General features: G+C 62.6%; 1 protein-coding gene across 2 annotated transcripts in view; it reads right to left on the bottom strand.

The window, feature by feature from the left end:
- Nucleotides 1–2,456: 2,456 nt before the first annotated feature.
- The window catches only part of TNRC18 (trinucleotide repeat containing 18), an 82,810-nt gene continuing 70,553 nt past the window's right edge, over nucleotides 2,457–14,713 (bottom strand). For both annotated transcript variants that reach the window (XM_059037315.2, XM_059037314.2), the window contains 9 exons: nucleotides 13,322–13,439; nucleotides 12,876–12,951; nucleotides 12,685–12,793; nucleotides 9,940–10,056; nucleotides 9,071–9,235; nucleotides 7,331–8,649; nucleotides 3,627–3,863; nucleotides 3,452–3,526; nucleotides 2,457–3,110 (listed from right to left, as the gene is read on the bottom strand). In XM_059037315.2, coding sequence (XP_058893298.1) covers nucleotides 2,904–3,110; nucleotides 3,452–3,526; nucleotides 3,627–3,863; nucleotides 7,331–8,649; nucleotides 9,071–9,235; nucleotides 9,940–10,056; nucleotides 12,685–12,793; nucleotides 12,876–12,951; nucleotides 13,322–13,439 — 2,423 coding nt within the window. In that variant the 3' untranslated portion in view covers nucleotides 2,457–2,903. The remainder of the gene's footprint in view (nucleotides 3,111–3,451; nucleotides 3,527–3,626; nucleotides 3,864–7,330; nucleotides 8,650–9,070; nucleotides 9,236–9,939; nucleotides 10,057–12,684; nucleotides 12,794–12,875; nucleotides 12,952–13,321; nucleotides 13,440–14,713) is intronic.

Here is a 14,713-nt window from a genome sequence, read left to right as displayed (position 1 = left end):
GGTTTCCCCGTGAAGGCTGCGTGGTCTTTCTGTTGCGGCAGGCTACCTGGGCAGGCTCGCTTGGCCCTCGCCCGGTTGGTTGCCAGGCTCTGCCCCGCGTGGAGGCTGCCGGCTGCTGCTCGGCAGGGCCAGGTCACAAGGTGGCTGACTGCAGAGCCCCAGGGGGCCCCAGGGCTAGTGCTGGCTCCCTGGTGGTGGTGGAGTCAGGGTCCAGGAGACTCCAGGGCGGTTGCTTGCCCACTGGTGGGTCCTGGGGTTAGTGCCAGACTACTGGCAGGCAGAGCCAGGTCCTAAGCCTGGTTGCAGGACCCAGAGGTCCCAGAGCTGGTGTAAGGTCACGGGGCTGGGGGCGGTCAGGTTGTTCCTAACGCAGTTGGGTCCGGGGTGTCCTGGAGCGTGTGCTGGCCTGTTAGCGGCCAGGGCCCGGGCCCAGCTCGTCCCAGGGCAAGGTCTGGTGTGCCGTGGGCAGGCTGAGGGATTGTGGTTCTCGCGCATCTGGCGTGTGCCCCCCGGTGGGGGTGGCAGGGCCTGGGGCTGGTGCCCGCTCGCTGGGGGGTGGAGCTGAGTGCTGGGCCGTCTGGTGGGTAGGGTTGTGTCTCGAGGTGGCTGTGGCCTCAGGCGGTCTCCAGGCAGCCTGTCTGCTGCTGGGTGGGGCTGTGTCCCAAGCCAGTTGTTCGGCCGAGAGGTCCCAGCACCGGTGCCTACAGGCCGCTGGGTGGGGCCCGGTCTGGGCGCCGAGGAGCTAGAGGGACGACCCCACAACTGCACCCGCCAGCGCCAGCATGCACCCGCAGGAGGCCCAGGAATGGCAGCTGCCAGCGTCTGTGTCCCCAGGGAGAGCTGTAGCTGCTTCCTGCCTCTCCAGGAGACTTTCGAAGACCAGCAGGTAGGTCTGGCCCAAGATCCCAGGAAATTACAGCTTTTGCCCCGCGTCCCGGAGCGTGGGAGACTGTGTGCGCGCCCTTGAAGGGGGAAGTCTGTCTTTCCCTCAGTCCTGTGCAACTCCTGAAATTTAGCCTCACTGGCCTTCAAAGCCAAATGCTCTGGGGGCACATTTTCCCAGGGTAGGACCCCTGAGCAGGGGGGGCCTGATGTGGGGCTCAGAATTCTCCCTCCTGTGGGAGAACCTCTGCCGTGTTAGCTTTTCTCCAGTTTGTGGCTCACCCACCTGGGGATGTGGGCCCGACTGTACGGCAAGTCCACCCCTCTTAACTGTCTCGTCGTGGTTCCTTCTTCACGTCTTTAGTAGTAGTAGGTCTTTTCGGTGGGTTCGGTTTCTTTCACTGACGACTGCTCTGTCGAGCTGTGGTGTTGGTGCGCTCGCGAGAGGAGGTGCGCTCGCGAGAGGAGGTGAGCTCAGCGTCTTTCTGCTCTGCCACCTTGGCTGATCTCCAGCTCCATTCTGGCCGAGAGACCTTTCTACACTGGACGCAGGCCGAATACAGGAGCCCACTGACCTTGTCTGACTGTTGACCACCAAAGACAGCGTCAGTGCGGCCAAGAAACTTTTCATTCAAATTGGCTCGTGTTTAAACAGCCACACGTGGCTCCTCCCTCCAGGATCTGCATCCGACACCAGGCCCACCCCAGCCCCTGAAATGAACCACTCCAGACAACGGTACTTTTCCAATTATAGCTTTTTTTCTTTTCTTTTTTTTTTATGAAAAAGATCACACAGAATTCGCCAACAAACAAAATTCCAAAAGAAACTTAAAAAAAAAAAAAAAAAAAGGAAAACAATAATTCCCCCAAAAGACAAAACCGAAGTCTGGCTTTTCCTTCCCTTAAGATTGTCTGGACGAGGCCTCCGGGCCCCCGGAAGGCGCGGGGGCTGCTAAGTGCTTTCATGGGCTGAGCAGGGCTGCAAGCTCGCCGGCTCCCTCTCCCCTCCCCCCGCCTCTGCTCGCCCTACGTCCTTCTCCATCCTGGGGGCGAGTACAGTACACCTGGGCCGGGGGGCGCGTGGGGTGAGGTTGGGACACGGGGCCCGTGAAGCTGGGTGCTAGACACGCTCATCTAACAGGAAATAAAAAATAATATTCTGCACGTCAGAATGTGTTCGCTTTTTTTTATAATTTCATAGCTATTTTTTCACAGTTTTAAAAAGTTTATATTTATATATATTTATATATATTTATCTTTATATATATAATTAAAAAGTTGACTCCATTTGAAGGCGTATGATACAGGGGAGAGTCTCTTGGTACAATAAAACTGTACAGGTTAAGAACTGCCGCCTCCCTCCGGGTGTGCCCGGGACGAGGATTTCAGCACCATGGGGGTTGTCTGTAGTGTGAGGGTCTGGACCAGCGGGGTGGGCCCTCCCCGGGGCCTCAGGGCACGCAGCCCCCTCCCCCTGGCGCCTGGCCGGTGCTCCTGGCTCTGTTGCCCAAGCCCAGGCCGTCCTGAGAGGGTGGAGGCCAGGCCCCCCAGAACAGGCCCGGCCTGGTCGCTGAGGCGTGTGGGAGTGCCCCTGTCCCACGGTGGGAGGCTCAGGGTGGGCTCTGTGCCGAGGGGGCCAGGCACTGGGAGGACCCCCAAGCAGCGGGAACCCCCAAGCGAGCATCAGTGGGGTTGCTCGGAAACCCCCTCCCACCGAATCCCCAGCTGGCACCGGCCTGAGGGCACCTGGACCTGGCCGAGCGCTTACGGGGGGGGGCTGAGGCCCAGGACCCCGAGGGGCCGGCAGAGCCCTACCCTGATCACGAGGAGCCCTCTCGTGGGGGCACCGAGGGGTCGGGAAGGGGGTCTGGACGTGTGCACACGTGCGCACACACGTGCATGCATACGGGCACACACATGTACACTTACGTGCCAGGCTGTCCTCGGGCACACCAGCGTGCACACAGTGGGCGCGGGAGGCCGCCGCGGCGGTGGCGGCGCGGGCCCCGCGGGCCGGGCGCTCAGCAGAGCACAGGCACGCCGTCGGTGGAGAAGATCATGCCCGTGGTGGGCTCGTAGGTGCCCGCCAGGTAGTACAGGCCCTCGCTGTCCTGGTACTTCTTGGTCTTGAGCATCTGCTCGTACTGCTCCAGGCCCACCACCAGGCACTTGTGCGACACCGTCTGCACGTCGTTCTCGTCCACGTGGGAGGACTGGTACAGGGCGCGCTGCGGGCACACGGGCGGGCGTCAGGGGGAAGACCCCTCCCAGGCCCGAGGGGCCAGAGAGAGATCCCCAGAGAGAACTCGAGAAACATGGTGGGGCTGCGGACGAGGACGGGCAGAGACCAAGGGAGAGACCCAGAGACTAGGAGACCACGAAACGGAGAGGAACAGACACAGACCGAGACACAGAGACCTGCGGAGTAAGAGACCAGGGGTGACAGACGTAGAGGCAGAGGCTGGGAGAGACAGACCAGGAAACAGCAGCTCAGGGTCAGAGGGACGGGGCGGGGAGGCCGCGTGCGGAGGGCTAGCGGAGGCCCCGCCAGCGCCGCGCGCTCTCCTACCTCCATGAAGTCCTTCCTCTGGCTGGAGGCCCTCAGGGCTGCGGGGAGGCTGCGGCCGGACTTCTGGTCCCAGTGCTGTGAGCGCAGACCAGGGGCCGCGGTGAGCCCGGGGCCCGCCTCGCCTGACCCCCGACCCCCGGGTAGGGACTGCCCCGGCCATCGCCCCCCGGCCCACCTGGCCCTCGTGGAGGCGCTTGCCCGGGCTCGTCTCCTCGGGGTGGTAGAACCACTTGACGCGCACCACCATGTTGCGGCCCCACGACTCCCACATGCTCTGGATGCGGCCGATGTAGGGCAGGTTGGGGCGGCCGGCCGACAGGAAGACGGCGCAGTCGCCGATGCGGATCATCTCCTTGCCGCGCACGATGGCCTTGTAGAAGAGCTTGCGGGCCTTGCCCTTCATGCCGCGGCGCTGTGGGCGGGCGAGTCGGGTCAGGGCACGCCCCCCGCCCCGTCGCCCCGCCCCGCCCCGCCCCGCCCCGCCCCGCCCCCGGGGTTCCGCAGCAGCGGTGCCAGGGAAGAAGCCCCCTGCTTGCTCTGATCGAGGAGCCCTCGCTCATCCCCTAGGCCGACCGGGTTTCCAAGAGGGACTCCACGTGAACTAAGGATCCTGCAGCTGGGAGCGCCTTCCAACTCCCCGTTGCCGAGCCGTGTCGGCCAAGGGTGCCGGCGGGGCCCCAGGGACGCCCCACACGCGAGCGTTCCTGCGGCAGACGCCACAGCCACTGCTGGGGCCCAGCAGGATCCCCGCTCCTCCCACTGGGTCCTGACACCAGCCCTCGAGGCACCACGGCCCCTGCTGGCCCCCAATTTCCAGACAGGGACCGGGAGGTCCCGGGAGGGGACACGGCTGCGTCTCCGGACAGAGCACATCGCTCCCCCACACGCTGCCCCGCACGTCGGGGCTACAACGAAGCAGGTTCACTCAACACACCCCGGGGTCACAGAGCCACTTGCTCACGGCACAGCCTCAGTCTACACCACCCCGAGCAGCGCGGGGGCTCAGTACCAGTCAGCCCGCGCAACGGCGGAGCAGGGTTGAGGGAGTGGGGTGTGGGCAGCGTCAACCCCCAGGCACGGCCGATTGCCCCGCCCCACCCCCCCATCCCCCCGCCCATTTCCCCAGGAAAGCCACTAACTGAGATCAGAGCCCAGCCCAGAGGGATCCAGTCTGGGCCCACGTCTGCCAGACCCACAGTGTGGCTGGATTTTTTTTTAATTCACTCAACAAACATTTCCTGAAGCCGCCTCAGTGCCCCCGCCTGGGCTGGCGCTGGGACACACAGATGGGCAGCCTCCAAGGAGGGAAGAGACCAGCCATCAGAATCCAAAACCCACCGCCAGGCAGCTCTGGGACCAGTCACTGTCCCCAGGCAAACACCGAGAAGCCAGGCCTACGCAAAGCTCTGCTCTGCCCTCCAGTGGAGCCAGCGCGCCTTCTCCTCGACTAACCTGTAAAACTCGTTTCCCTTCTCGGACTGGCCACTAGGCGGCGCCAAAGCGTTCTTTTGTCTAAACAAGAAAAACCCACATGCTAATTTCCTACCTTATCCAGCTCTCCCTTTGCTACTTTTAATTCACTGGATCCCTGGTGAGACTTCTTTTTTGGCCGCATCGCAGCAAGTGGGATCTTAGTTCCCCCAGCAGGGATCGAACCCGTGCCCCCTGCAGTGGAAGCATGGAGTCCTAACCACTGGACGGCCAGGGAATTCTGTGGCAGACTTTTTAATGTCCACGTTTCTTACGTGTTCTGTAAACTGCTCAAATTATTTTCAGCTCAAGGCATGGTACTAACTGATTCAAAGTGACAGGAACGGCGGCTAAGATCTCTAAACCAATGCATCTTTGACAGCAGGTATGTTCTTAGGCATCCACGGCTACTCTCCTCACAGATCCCCCTTGGTCCACGGAGTCTCCAGTGGGGCTGATCCCGCCCCTGTGGCCAGCACAGGACTTGGTCTGGCCAATCTAAACATCCCATCCTTCTCCTGGCCATTGTGATTGGCTCAAGGGTGCACTCGGGACCTAAGCCAAAGACGCGCCACCAACTTTAGCTTGAACCCTAAAAAAGACACCTCCTTCCTACTGTCACTTCTGAGCTGGTAGAAGGTCAGCTGAAAGCTGCTGGGGCTGCCTGTTGCCAACAGGAGAGAGGCTGCTGGAGAAGGAGACCAGTACAGAGGAGGGAAGGAGAAACTCAAGCCTGGAGCACGGGCCCGAGAGTGGGTCTGAAGACAGCCCTCAGGCCCCTGGATCCAGCTGTACCTGAAGCCGGACGCCCTAGACTTTTCTATTAAATGAGTTTGGCCCTGTGCTCTGACCTCTGCAGCAGCTAGTGCCCCCAGTAACACTGACGCTGGAACGTGCAAATGGAAGATGCTAAGATAAGGAACTGGCCAATCACCATCGGGGCAGGACAGCGAGGACATACCTGTCCTCGTATGGCCCTGGATAAAGTGCCTGCCGGGATCAGAGCTCCAGAGGGGCTGGTCTGGAATGTCTGAGTGTGGCTCGTCAGGAAAGATTCTACAAGAATCTACACACTCAAGTTTGCTGTCTCAAGTGGTGGCCTTGCTGAGAGAGGCTCTTTCAGCCTGGAACCAGCAATCGGGGGGGGGGGGGGGGACGACACGAGTAAAGTCTGACAACTCACGCCTTGCAGGGTCAGAGCAGCAGATCATCTGCCCCAGACTCAAGGTGGTGCCGCAAAGGCAGGGAAACCAGAAGGAGGGCAGGAGCTGCGGGGGTTGGGGGAGGACCTTCCCCAACTTCCCACTCTGCAGCCCTTGCCTGACCAAGGGGGGAGTTCCCTACCGTACTCTAAGGAGCCTTTGAGGGTGCAGCCTGGGGCAGGCGGAGTTGTCCACCCACCCACCCCCGGGGATCCAACCGACCCCGGGTGGCACAGTGAGGAGCCCTAAAAGGCTGCTAAGGCAGAAACCCCCAAAGCTAGTCTTGATTCAGGACGTCCTCCAACTTCTCCGGCCTTGCTGACGCAGCCAGGGAACTGATACAATGCAAACAAGCCAGAAGCTTCTTAAGCGGTACACTGCCAGAGGCCCCGCGAGCTCATTGCTGTCAGCCCCTAACCCCTAAAACCTGCCTGGCGGTACCAGCATTAAAAAGGTCCAGACCCAGCCGCGCGCCTCCTCCGGGCCCGGCTCTGGGTGGCCTCGGAGGACCCTGGACCAGGGCGGCAGACGCCGTGGGGAAACCCGACGGGCTGCACCCGTGGACAAGGAGCCTGGCTCTTCCTGCCCACGGGCATGGGATGGACTGGTGGCCTCCAGGCTGTTCCCCTTCTGCACACAGAAGCTTCTCGTATGGGCGTGTATGCATGCAGATACGTGCACGTGTACGTGCATGCATGTGTGTGTGTGCACACGTGCATCTGCGTGTGCCCAAGGCACAGGGGTGCCGGGAGGGCTCCTTCTGGAGAACAAACACCCACCTACTACTGGGGTGGCCACGTGACTCAGACCCAGTCAACCAGAACGTTCTGCCGTGCGGGCCACACTGATTATTAGCTCAGGGGCAGGCAGTGACCCAGCCCGGCCAAGAGAGGGAAAGAAGTGCCTTTGGCTGCGACTGCTAATTAGCCAACCAGAAGCCTTGAGCCATTCGTTTTCAGCGGAAAATGAAGCAAAGGCAAAGAAAATCAGGCTGTGTGGCGGCGCGGTTCTGAGAGACCCTGTGGCAGGGCAGCTAAAGGCCTGCACGGTCAGAGGGTCCTGCAGAAGCTGGGTCTGGGTCCCGGGGACCAGAGGGCAGTGCTGCTGTGTGAGGGGCAGGACTCCACACCCATCACCCTGACCCTTCACCGTGGGGCCGCCGGGAGGCCAGGGAAAGACACGTGGGGACGACCCCGCCTCCAGGTACCTGGGTGGGCTTCCCGAACCACTTCCAGAGCTGCCGGGCGGGCAGGAAGGCGGCGATCTTGGGCCGGTTCTCCACAGACGGCAGGCGCTGCCGCTTGGCCAGCTCCTTGGTGGTGGGGAGGTGGACGCCCTCCCTCTTCTTGGGCCGGCTCTTGGCCCCGGCCTGGGCCTTGGGCTGCGCGGGCTGCGGGGGCTGCGGCGGGGGGGCCTGGGGCGCGGGCGCCGGCGCCTTCTTGCCTGGAGAGTGGGCCGAGGAGCGGGCCTTGCCCGCCTGCTTGGGCGCCTTGCTGGCGAGGGCCGGCGGGGCAGAGGGCCCGGCTGCCGGGGCAGGGGCGGCCTCGTCGTCTGAGCTGCAGGAAGAATCGTCCGTGGTGGAGGAGGAGGACGAGGAGGACGAGGAGGACGAGGACGAGGATGAGGACGAGGACGACGAGGACGAGGATGAGGACGACGAGGAGGACGAGGAGGATGACGAGGACGACGAGGACGAGGACGACGAGGATGACGAGGACGACGAGGACGACGAGGACGAGGATGAGGACGACGAGGACGCCCTCGAGCTGGAGGCGCTGCAGTTCCGGCCGCCGCCGCCCTGGCCGTCCTCCTCTCCCTCCGTCTCAGAACTGCTGCTGCCGCTGTCGCTGCTGCTGCCGCCGCTGCTGCCGCCGCCGCTCTCCGACTCCTCGGCCCCGTCCTGCTCGGCCTGGCCCTTGTCCGGGCTCTTGGGGCTCCCCGAGTCCTCGAACGTGAGCGCGGCCCCAGGCTCCTGGGCCAGGTCGCCATCCCCGGCCTTGGGCCGGGCCGCCTTGGGCTCGCTGCCGCCGGCCCCCGGGGGGTAGCTGCCCAGGCCCAGCAGGCCCTTGGGCTCCTGCCAGCCCCCCGCCCCAGGGTCCTCCCGCAGAAGCAGGGCCTCTTTGGCCTTCTTGCTTTTGGGCGACGTCACGCCCTCACGGTCCAGCTTGACGAGCAGCTCGGCCTCCTCCCCGGGCCTCCGGGCGCCCTTGGTGGCTGGCTCCTCGGCAGCCCGGGCCTTCTTGGGCTTCGGCCGGGTGGCGGGCATGGTGATGGGCATGGCGGCCAGGGCCGTGGCGGGGGGCGCCGGCAGCTCCCCGAAGGGCTCGGCGGCCGGGCAGCTGGTGAAGGCGGACGGCGCCGGGCTGGGCTGTTGGGGAGCTGGGCGAGCCTTGGGGGCCTTGGCCCGCTTGTCCACGGATTCCGGGGGGCTCTTCTTGGAACCCGGGGTGCTGATGGGCTCCAGGGCCAGCGGGGTACTGGGGACCTCATCTGTCGAGCCCCCCTCCTCCAGGACAGCAGCTCTGTCTAGAAGAGAGAAGGAAAAAGCCCAGTGAGGCCAGGACGTCATGAGCCAGCGAGCCCGTCCCCGTCCCGGCTCTGCTGGGTCCTGAGCGGGGCTGGGGCAGCAGCCTCTCGGGGCCTCGGGACAAGCGGCTCTCGCGCCTTAGTTGTCCACCTGTGGTGGCCCCAGAGTGGCGCTCGGGAGCCCGGGCTCTTAGCTCAAAGCGCTTTGCTCTGGACTCTGGAGGGAACACAGCTGGCTGGATCTCAGCTCTGCCTCTGACAGGTCAACACGCCTCCCTGAGCCTCAGTTTCCTAATCTGTCACAGGGTCCAAACAGCCCCGCAGCGCCCAGCGCCCGCACAGGTGGGGGGTGGTGTCCGTGCAGAGACCCTGCGTGAGCAGCAGACGCCAGGTCTCGGCGGCCCGGGCGCGGCCAACGTACCGCTCCGGGCTTTGGTGCTGGGCTTCCGCCCGCGCCCCCGGGCCTTGGCGCCGGGCTCCTCGGACCCTTGCGCCGCCCCGTCTTTGCTCTCCCCGGTGTCTTTGCTGGTCTTCCGGCTGCGGCGCTTGGCGCTCGGCACCAGGAGGGCAGGGGATGGCTCAGCACCTGTGGGGCAGGACAGACAGTGGCTCAGGCCCGGGTCTCCGCTCTCCGGGCCACGGGAGTGTGTCACGTGTCGTGGGGAGGGGCCAGACGACACCGCGTGGCCGACCCCACTCCGCCGGCCCCCCCAGGCCGCGCGGCCGGGTGGGAGGCCCGTCTGCAGGGACACAGCTTGGGTGTTCGCACATGCGTGCGACGGGGGCTCCTCGAATAAATGACCAGCGTGGGGCTGACCCTGTGGCTTTAATGATCCATTTGGAGGGTTCACGAAAGCACTGGACCCCTGGAGGTCAGGCAGTCCTGGGTCTGAGTCCCAGCTCTGCCTCTGACCAGTCGAGGGACTCTGGATAAGTCATTTCACCTCTTAAACCCGAGGTTCGTATTGGCCAAAGGGGATGGTATTTCCAGACACACAGGACTGGACGAGAACTGAACGCTAACGCGGACACAGAGCGTGGAACCGTCCACGACAGTTACCGATCCCTCCCTGGCCTGACCGCCCGGCCTGGGGCTGGTCTCACGAGTCTCCGGGTGCAGATCTCGGGAGGCCTGGGATTCCCCCTCCCGAGACCATTCTGGGAGCCCCCACCACCCACACTTTCTGCCGTTTCCACCCCCTGTGGGTGCAAATGGGCCCAACAGCACACAGAGCCCAGAGCCAGCCTGGAGGGGGTGGGCCCCCGCCGGGCGGCAGGACCACCACTCACACTGGATCTTGTAGTCGGGGGGCAGGAGGCGGATGTGTGAGAGGGGGATCCTGCCCGTGTCTCCGTCGTCGAACTCCACGGTGATCAGATCCCCGTCGTCCTCGAGGCCCAGCAAGCCTGTGGGAGGAGGGGCGGGGTCAGGGGGCCGGAGGGGAGCAGAGACCAGCCAGGAAGCAGCCCCGGCAGCAGGATGCACGAGGGCGGGTACGCAGTGGGCAGGACGTGGGCTTCAGGGCCAGGCGGTCCCGGGAGCACAGGCTCCCGGTCGGGCCGAGCCCGCGGCCGTGTCCACTCATCCCGAGACCCTCCCCAGATCAACGAAGGGACAGCAAGGACGGGACTGTGAAGGACAGGGAGCGGGCGAGGGGACAGTGGCGGTGAGAGAGCCAGGGTTTCCGGAGACAACACCCATGTGGCCAAGCGGAACTGCCTTCACTCTGGGCTCTGCTCGGTCAGGGGCCCGGAAGGAGGCGGCACCAACGAGAAGGAACCCGGCTTTCACAGGGGAGCCCCAGGACCCCCTCTCCTGAGTACCAAGCGCCTCTGCAGGCAGGGATGCAGGGGCCCCACCACTGGACAGACTCGGGGGTGCCGCGGCAGCAGGGGCTGCGAGCTTTACGCCTGGACACCGGGCACAGCAAAGGAGGGTGGTAGGTGCCACACCAACCAGGGTGACGGGGAAGTCCGAACACTGGGTGGACTTGAGCGGTCCCAGGAGCACCGGCTCCCAGTGCAGCCGAGCGCGCGGCCGTGTCCACTCATCCCGAGACCCTCCCCAGATCAATGAAGGATGGGGCTGGGGCAAGTGCTGGATGCTGAGCCCAGAGCCCTGGGCTATCTGATGGGCGAAGAGCCACAGGTGCTGGTACTCGGTGTCCCTAAACAAAACATCCCTCCCCCAACCATCAGGAGGCCCTGCCCACACACAGCTTCCAATCCGCTTGCTGAGGATCACCAGTGATGAAAGAACAGCCTCCAACAGAGGACAGCACAGAACAGAGAGGTACAGACACAGAGCCCACAGGGAGAGGAAGGGAAAGGCAGAAGGAAAGGAGCTGAAGAAACCTAAAATGGAAACAATATGTCCCCGGAAAAAAAAGGAATCCATGAAAACAAAAAGACGTTATTTAATTTAAAAAAATATATATTTAGACAATAAGAAAAAACTCTTAGGAATACTATAAAACAACAGCAGAAATATCAAAAATTCAATAGAATAGAAGGCCCAGAAGGCAGAGGTGAGGAAATCTTCCAGAAAGTAGAACAAAAAGATTTTAAAAATGGACAAAAATGGGAAAAAAGATCCTAGTCTTGAGGGTCACCAGGTGAGTGTGAGTTCCAGGAAAAAGAGAGTAAATGAGGGAAGGAAACTCTCCAAGAAGTAATATGAGAAAAATTTCTAGGAACAAAGGAAATCTGCTTCCGAATCAAAGCCTCCTTCCCCCAAATACCCAGCAACACACACACACACACACACACACACACAGAGAGAGAGAGAGAGAGAGAGAGAGAGAGAGAGACCACATGAAATTCCAGATCTAGGAATAATGAGAAGATTCTGAGTTTCCAGAGAGAGAAAAGTGGGTCTCCTATGAAGATTTGGGAATAACCCTGGTGTTGAATGCCTCTGACATCAGAATCTGGATGGAATAGTGACTTCAAAAAGGTGAAGGAAGATTATTTCCAATGTAGAATTTATACCCAGCTCAACTATCTCTAAAGAACAGGATAGGATAAGGAGATCTTGGGCACACGTGTACTTGAGGAATTTACCTCCCATGGACCCTTTTTCTCAGAAAGCTACGGAACGGTCCTCTGCCACAAGGAGGGAAAGAGACAAGGAAGAGAAAGACATGGGATGCAGCACAGGAGAGAGAGAAATGGCATTCTCAGAATGATGGCAAGGGGAAATCCCAGCAGTGACACCCGTGAGGCAGGCCTAGAAAGCCGTCAGCCCACAAGGCTAAGGGGGCCAGAGAGCCCCAGGAGAGCTAAACGGAGATGAACTTTTCCCCTTGTAAGAGAACTTCCTGCCCAGCATCCCCATTCCCATCTGCCGGGCATGTACGGATGATGTTAGGTGGCCAAGAGGTGGACCGCCTTTGGCATCTGGTTTTGGCTTTGGGCCGTAACACACACCCAGATCCCCGGCTCCCGATGTGCTGGGTCTGCAGCAGCTAAGTGTGCACTGTCTCACTACCTGCCGGCTTTGGCTGTCTGGCATCCACACCCACATCTTCTGGGCTACCTGTTATTTTGTCTGCCCAGCTTCCAATCTCTTATTCTGCTAACAACATCAACTTTCCTGGGGAAGCGGCCTTCCCTTCTCAGCCCACAGGCAAAAGTCAGGAAGCTGCCTCATTCGTTAGCAAGGACAAGCCCAAGACCCGTGACCCACGTGAAATCCACGTGACCCAAGCCAGTTCAGTGGGACTCCATCGTAGGACCCAGATGGGAAAAGTGGGAGGTTCTCTGACGACAGGATTTGTTCAGAAGGTGAGAGAGAGTCCCCAGGAGCGGGGTGTGATGACAGCACAGCTGAGAGCATGGCTGACGGACACTGGGAGCCTGAGTCCCAACGACGCCGCGCAACAGCGACTGGGTCCAACCACCCCGAAAGCCCCGTTAAGTCTTCACTCAGATGAGCCGATAAAACTCTGTGCTTAAGCCCGTCTGACTTGGGTTTCAGGAACCAAATGGATCCATGCCGACATGGTGGGAAACGGGTGCCGGGGAGGGTCTCACCTCGGACCACGGTGCCCGGGTAGAGGCAGCGGTACTGCTGGCTCCAGTAGGCTGCGATCCTGGTCCCTTGCGGCAAGAAGCGAGTGGAGGCCGGCCTCACGTCGATGATCTGGGAAGGCAAAGGGCTGAGTGCGGGCGGAGAGCAGGAGCAGCCCCGCGCCCGCCCCCCGCGACCCGCTTCCCCGCCTCACCGCCTCCTGCAGCAGCTGCTCCAGACAGTAGATGTGGGGCCGGTTCCCGCGTTCGCCCTCCACCACCACACGGTATCTGCGAGGCCAGGGCGGGAGAGGTGTGAGGTCCCCAGTGAGCCGCCACGCCCCCGACTCCCAGCCCCACCCGCGGCAGCTCCGCCTCCCGCACCAACTCGCGGCAGGTCTGTCCCCTCCGGGCCCTTGTTTGCTCGTCTGCACAACCAGGGGTCACAGATCCAGGAGGGCCTAGCACGCCCTCTCCTGCTCCTTCCCGCTGAGCCCCACCTGGGGCCCGCCCACGCCCCCCAGGTCCTATGCGGGGAAGCCACAGCTCAGAGAGGCGAAGCAACGCGCCCACAGAGGCCCAGCAAGGCTCTGGATGCAGGGCCGCGCGGGGCTCTCCGGCTCCGAGCGGAGCGGCCCCGCCTGGCGCCCCCCCCACTCACATGTCCGGCGAGTGCACCGTCTGCACGTGCCCCGCGTACAGCAGCTTGTCGTCCATGGGGATGAGCACGCGCAGGCCGTCCTTCAGCTCGTCCTTGTCGATGACGCAGGAGCGAGGGGCTGCGGGGGCGGGCTCGGGTGAGGCGGGCATGGGGCAGGCTTGGCGGCCCACCGCGAGACCCTCCGTCCTGTCCCCTGTGCCCTGCGCCCCCCCCCGGCCCACCTGCCGCCCCGTCACCCCTCTCAGAGCGGAAGGCCCGGGGTGCCCGCGGGCACACGTGCATCTGCGTGCGCAGCTGTGTGTCTGCAGATGCGCCTCGTGCGGGGCGGTGCGCGCGCGCCGGGTGTGCACGGCCCCTCCCCTCCCGGCGCGTCTGCAAAGATCCCAGGCAGGTAGGAACCGGGGTGACGCCCCGCAGGTGCTGCCCCACCCTCATCTGAAGACCAGCCCTCTCTGAGCCCCAGCATGAGGCGCTGTCATCAGACCCCATCGCTGCCCCCTCCTCCACAGCCCTGGGACTCTTCCATCAGCTCCTCCTCCACCTGGAATGCTATCTGTTCCGGGGGACACAATTCCCCACAGCTGGGCTGTCGGCCCCGACCAGGCCTCCGCCCGAGGCTGCCACTCCCCATCACCGCCCCGGCCACGTCCCCTCCTGGGACCCCCACCCCACACTCTCGTCAGTTCTCCCCCTCCGGCCCGACCACGCTGCTTCAGCCTCCTGGGCCTGCTCTTCTTCTCTACAGGACCTTGAACCTGGGCCCTCCCTGCCATCACCTCACACAGAGAAACCCAGATGGCTCGCTGGGGTGGACGGAATGACGGGCCCACTTCTTGGTCCCCACCTGCACCCCCCCTGCCACGGCTTCACCATGGGTGGAGTGGACTTCCCACCTCTTGACCTTGGGCGTGGCCACGTGACCTGTTCTGGCCAATGGACGAGGGTAGAAGTGCTTGAATCTGAACCAAGCAAGGTCTCGGGAGGCCTCACTGGTTCCCACTCTCCCTCTCGAGCCTCTGGCAGCACGGCCATGAGAAGAACACACCCTGACCAGCCCAGCGTTCCAGGTGGGGCAGAGCTGTCTCTGCATCAGTGGACCCCTAGCCATCCCGTTATCATGGGAGCAAGCCCAGCTAAGGTCACCCTACTGTCCTGCTGACAACTTATTGCCACCCTCCGTTCAGTCAGAGCGCTTGGTTGTTACACAGCAATAGCTGACAGATACACTCCCAAGCAGGTGACAAAGCTCCTCAGGGCTGGCCCTGCTCCTCCTCTCGATCCATCCCCACCCCCACCTAATTCATGTCCTCAACCTCAAGCTCCAGACCCCCAGGTCCAAGTGCCCACTGGGTGTCACCTTCCTGGGATGTCCTCCGAGCATCCCAGACTCCA

This window comes from Kogia breviceps, chromosome 14, assembly GCF_026419965.1.
Source record: "Kogia breviceps isolate mKogBre1 chromosome 14, mKogBre1 haplotype 1, whole genome shotgun sequence".
Classification (NCBI taxonomy): domain Eukaryota; kingdom Metazoa; phylum Chordata; class Mammalia; order Artiodactyla; family Physeteridae; genus Kogia; species Kogia breviceps.
This window is presented reverse-complemented; position numbering and strand designations above follow the sequence as displayed.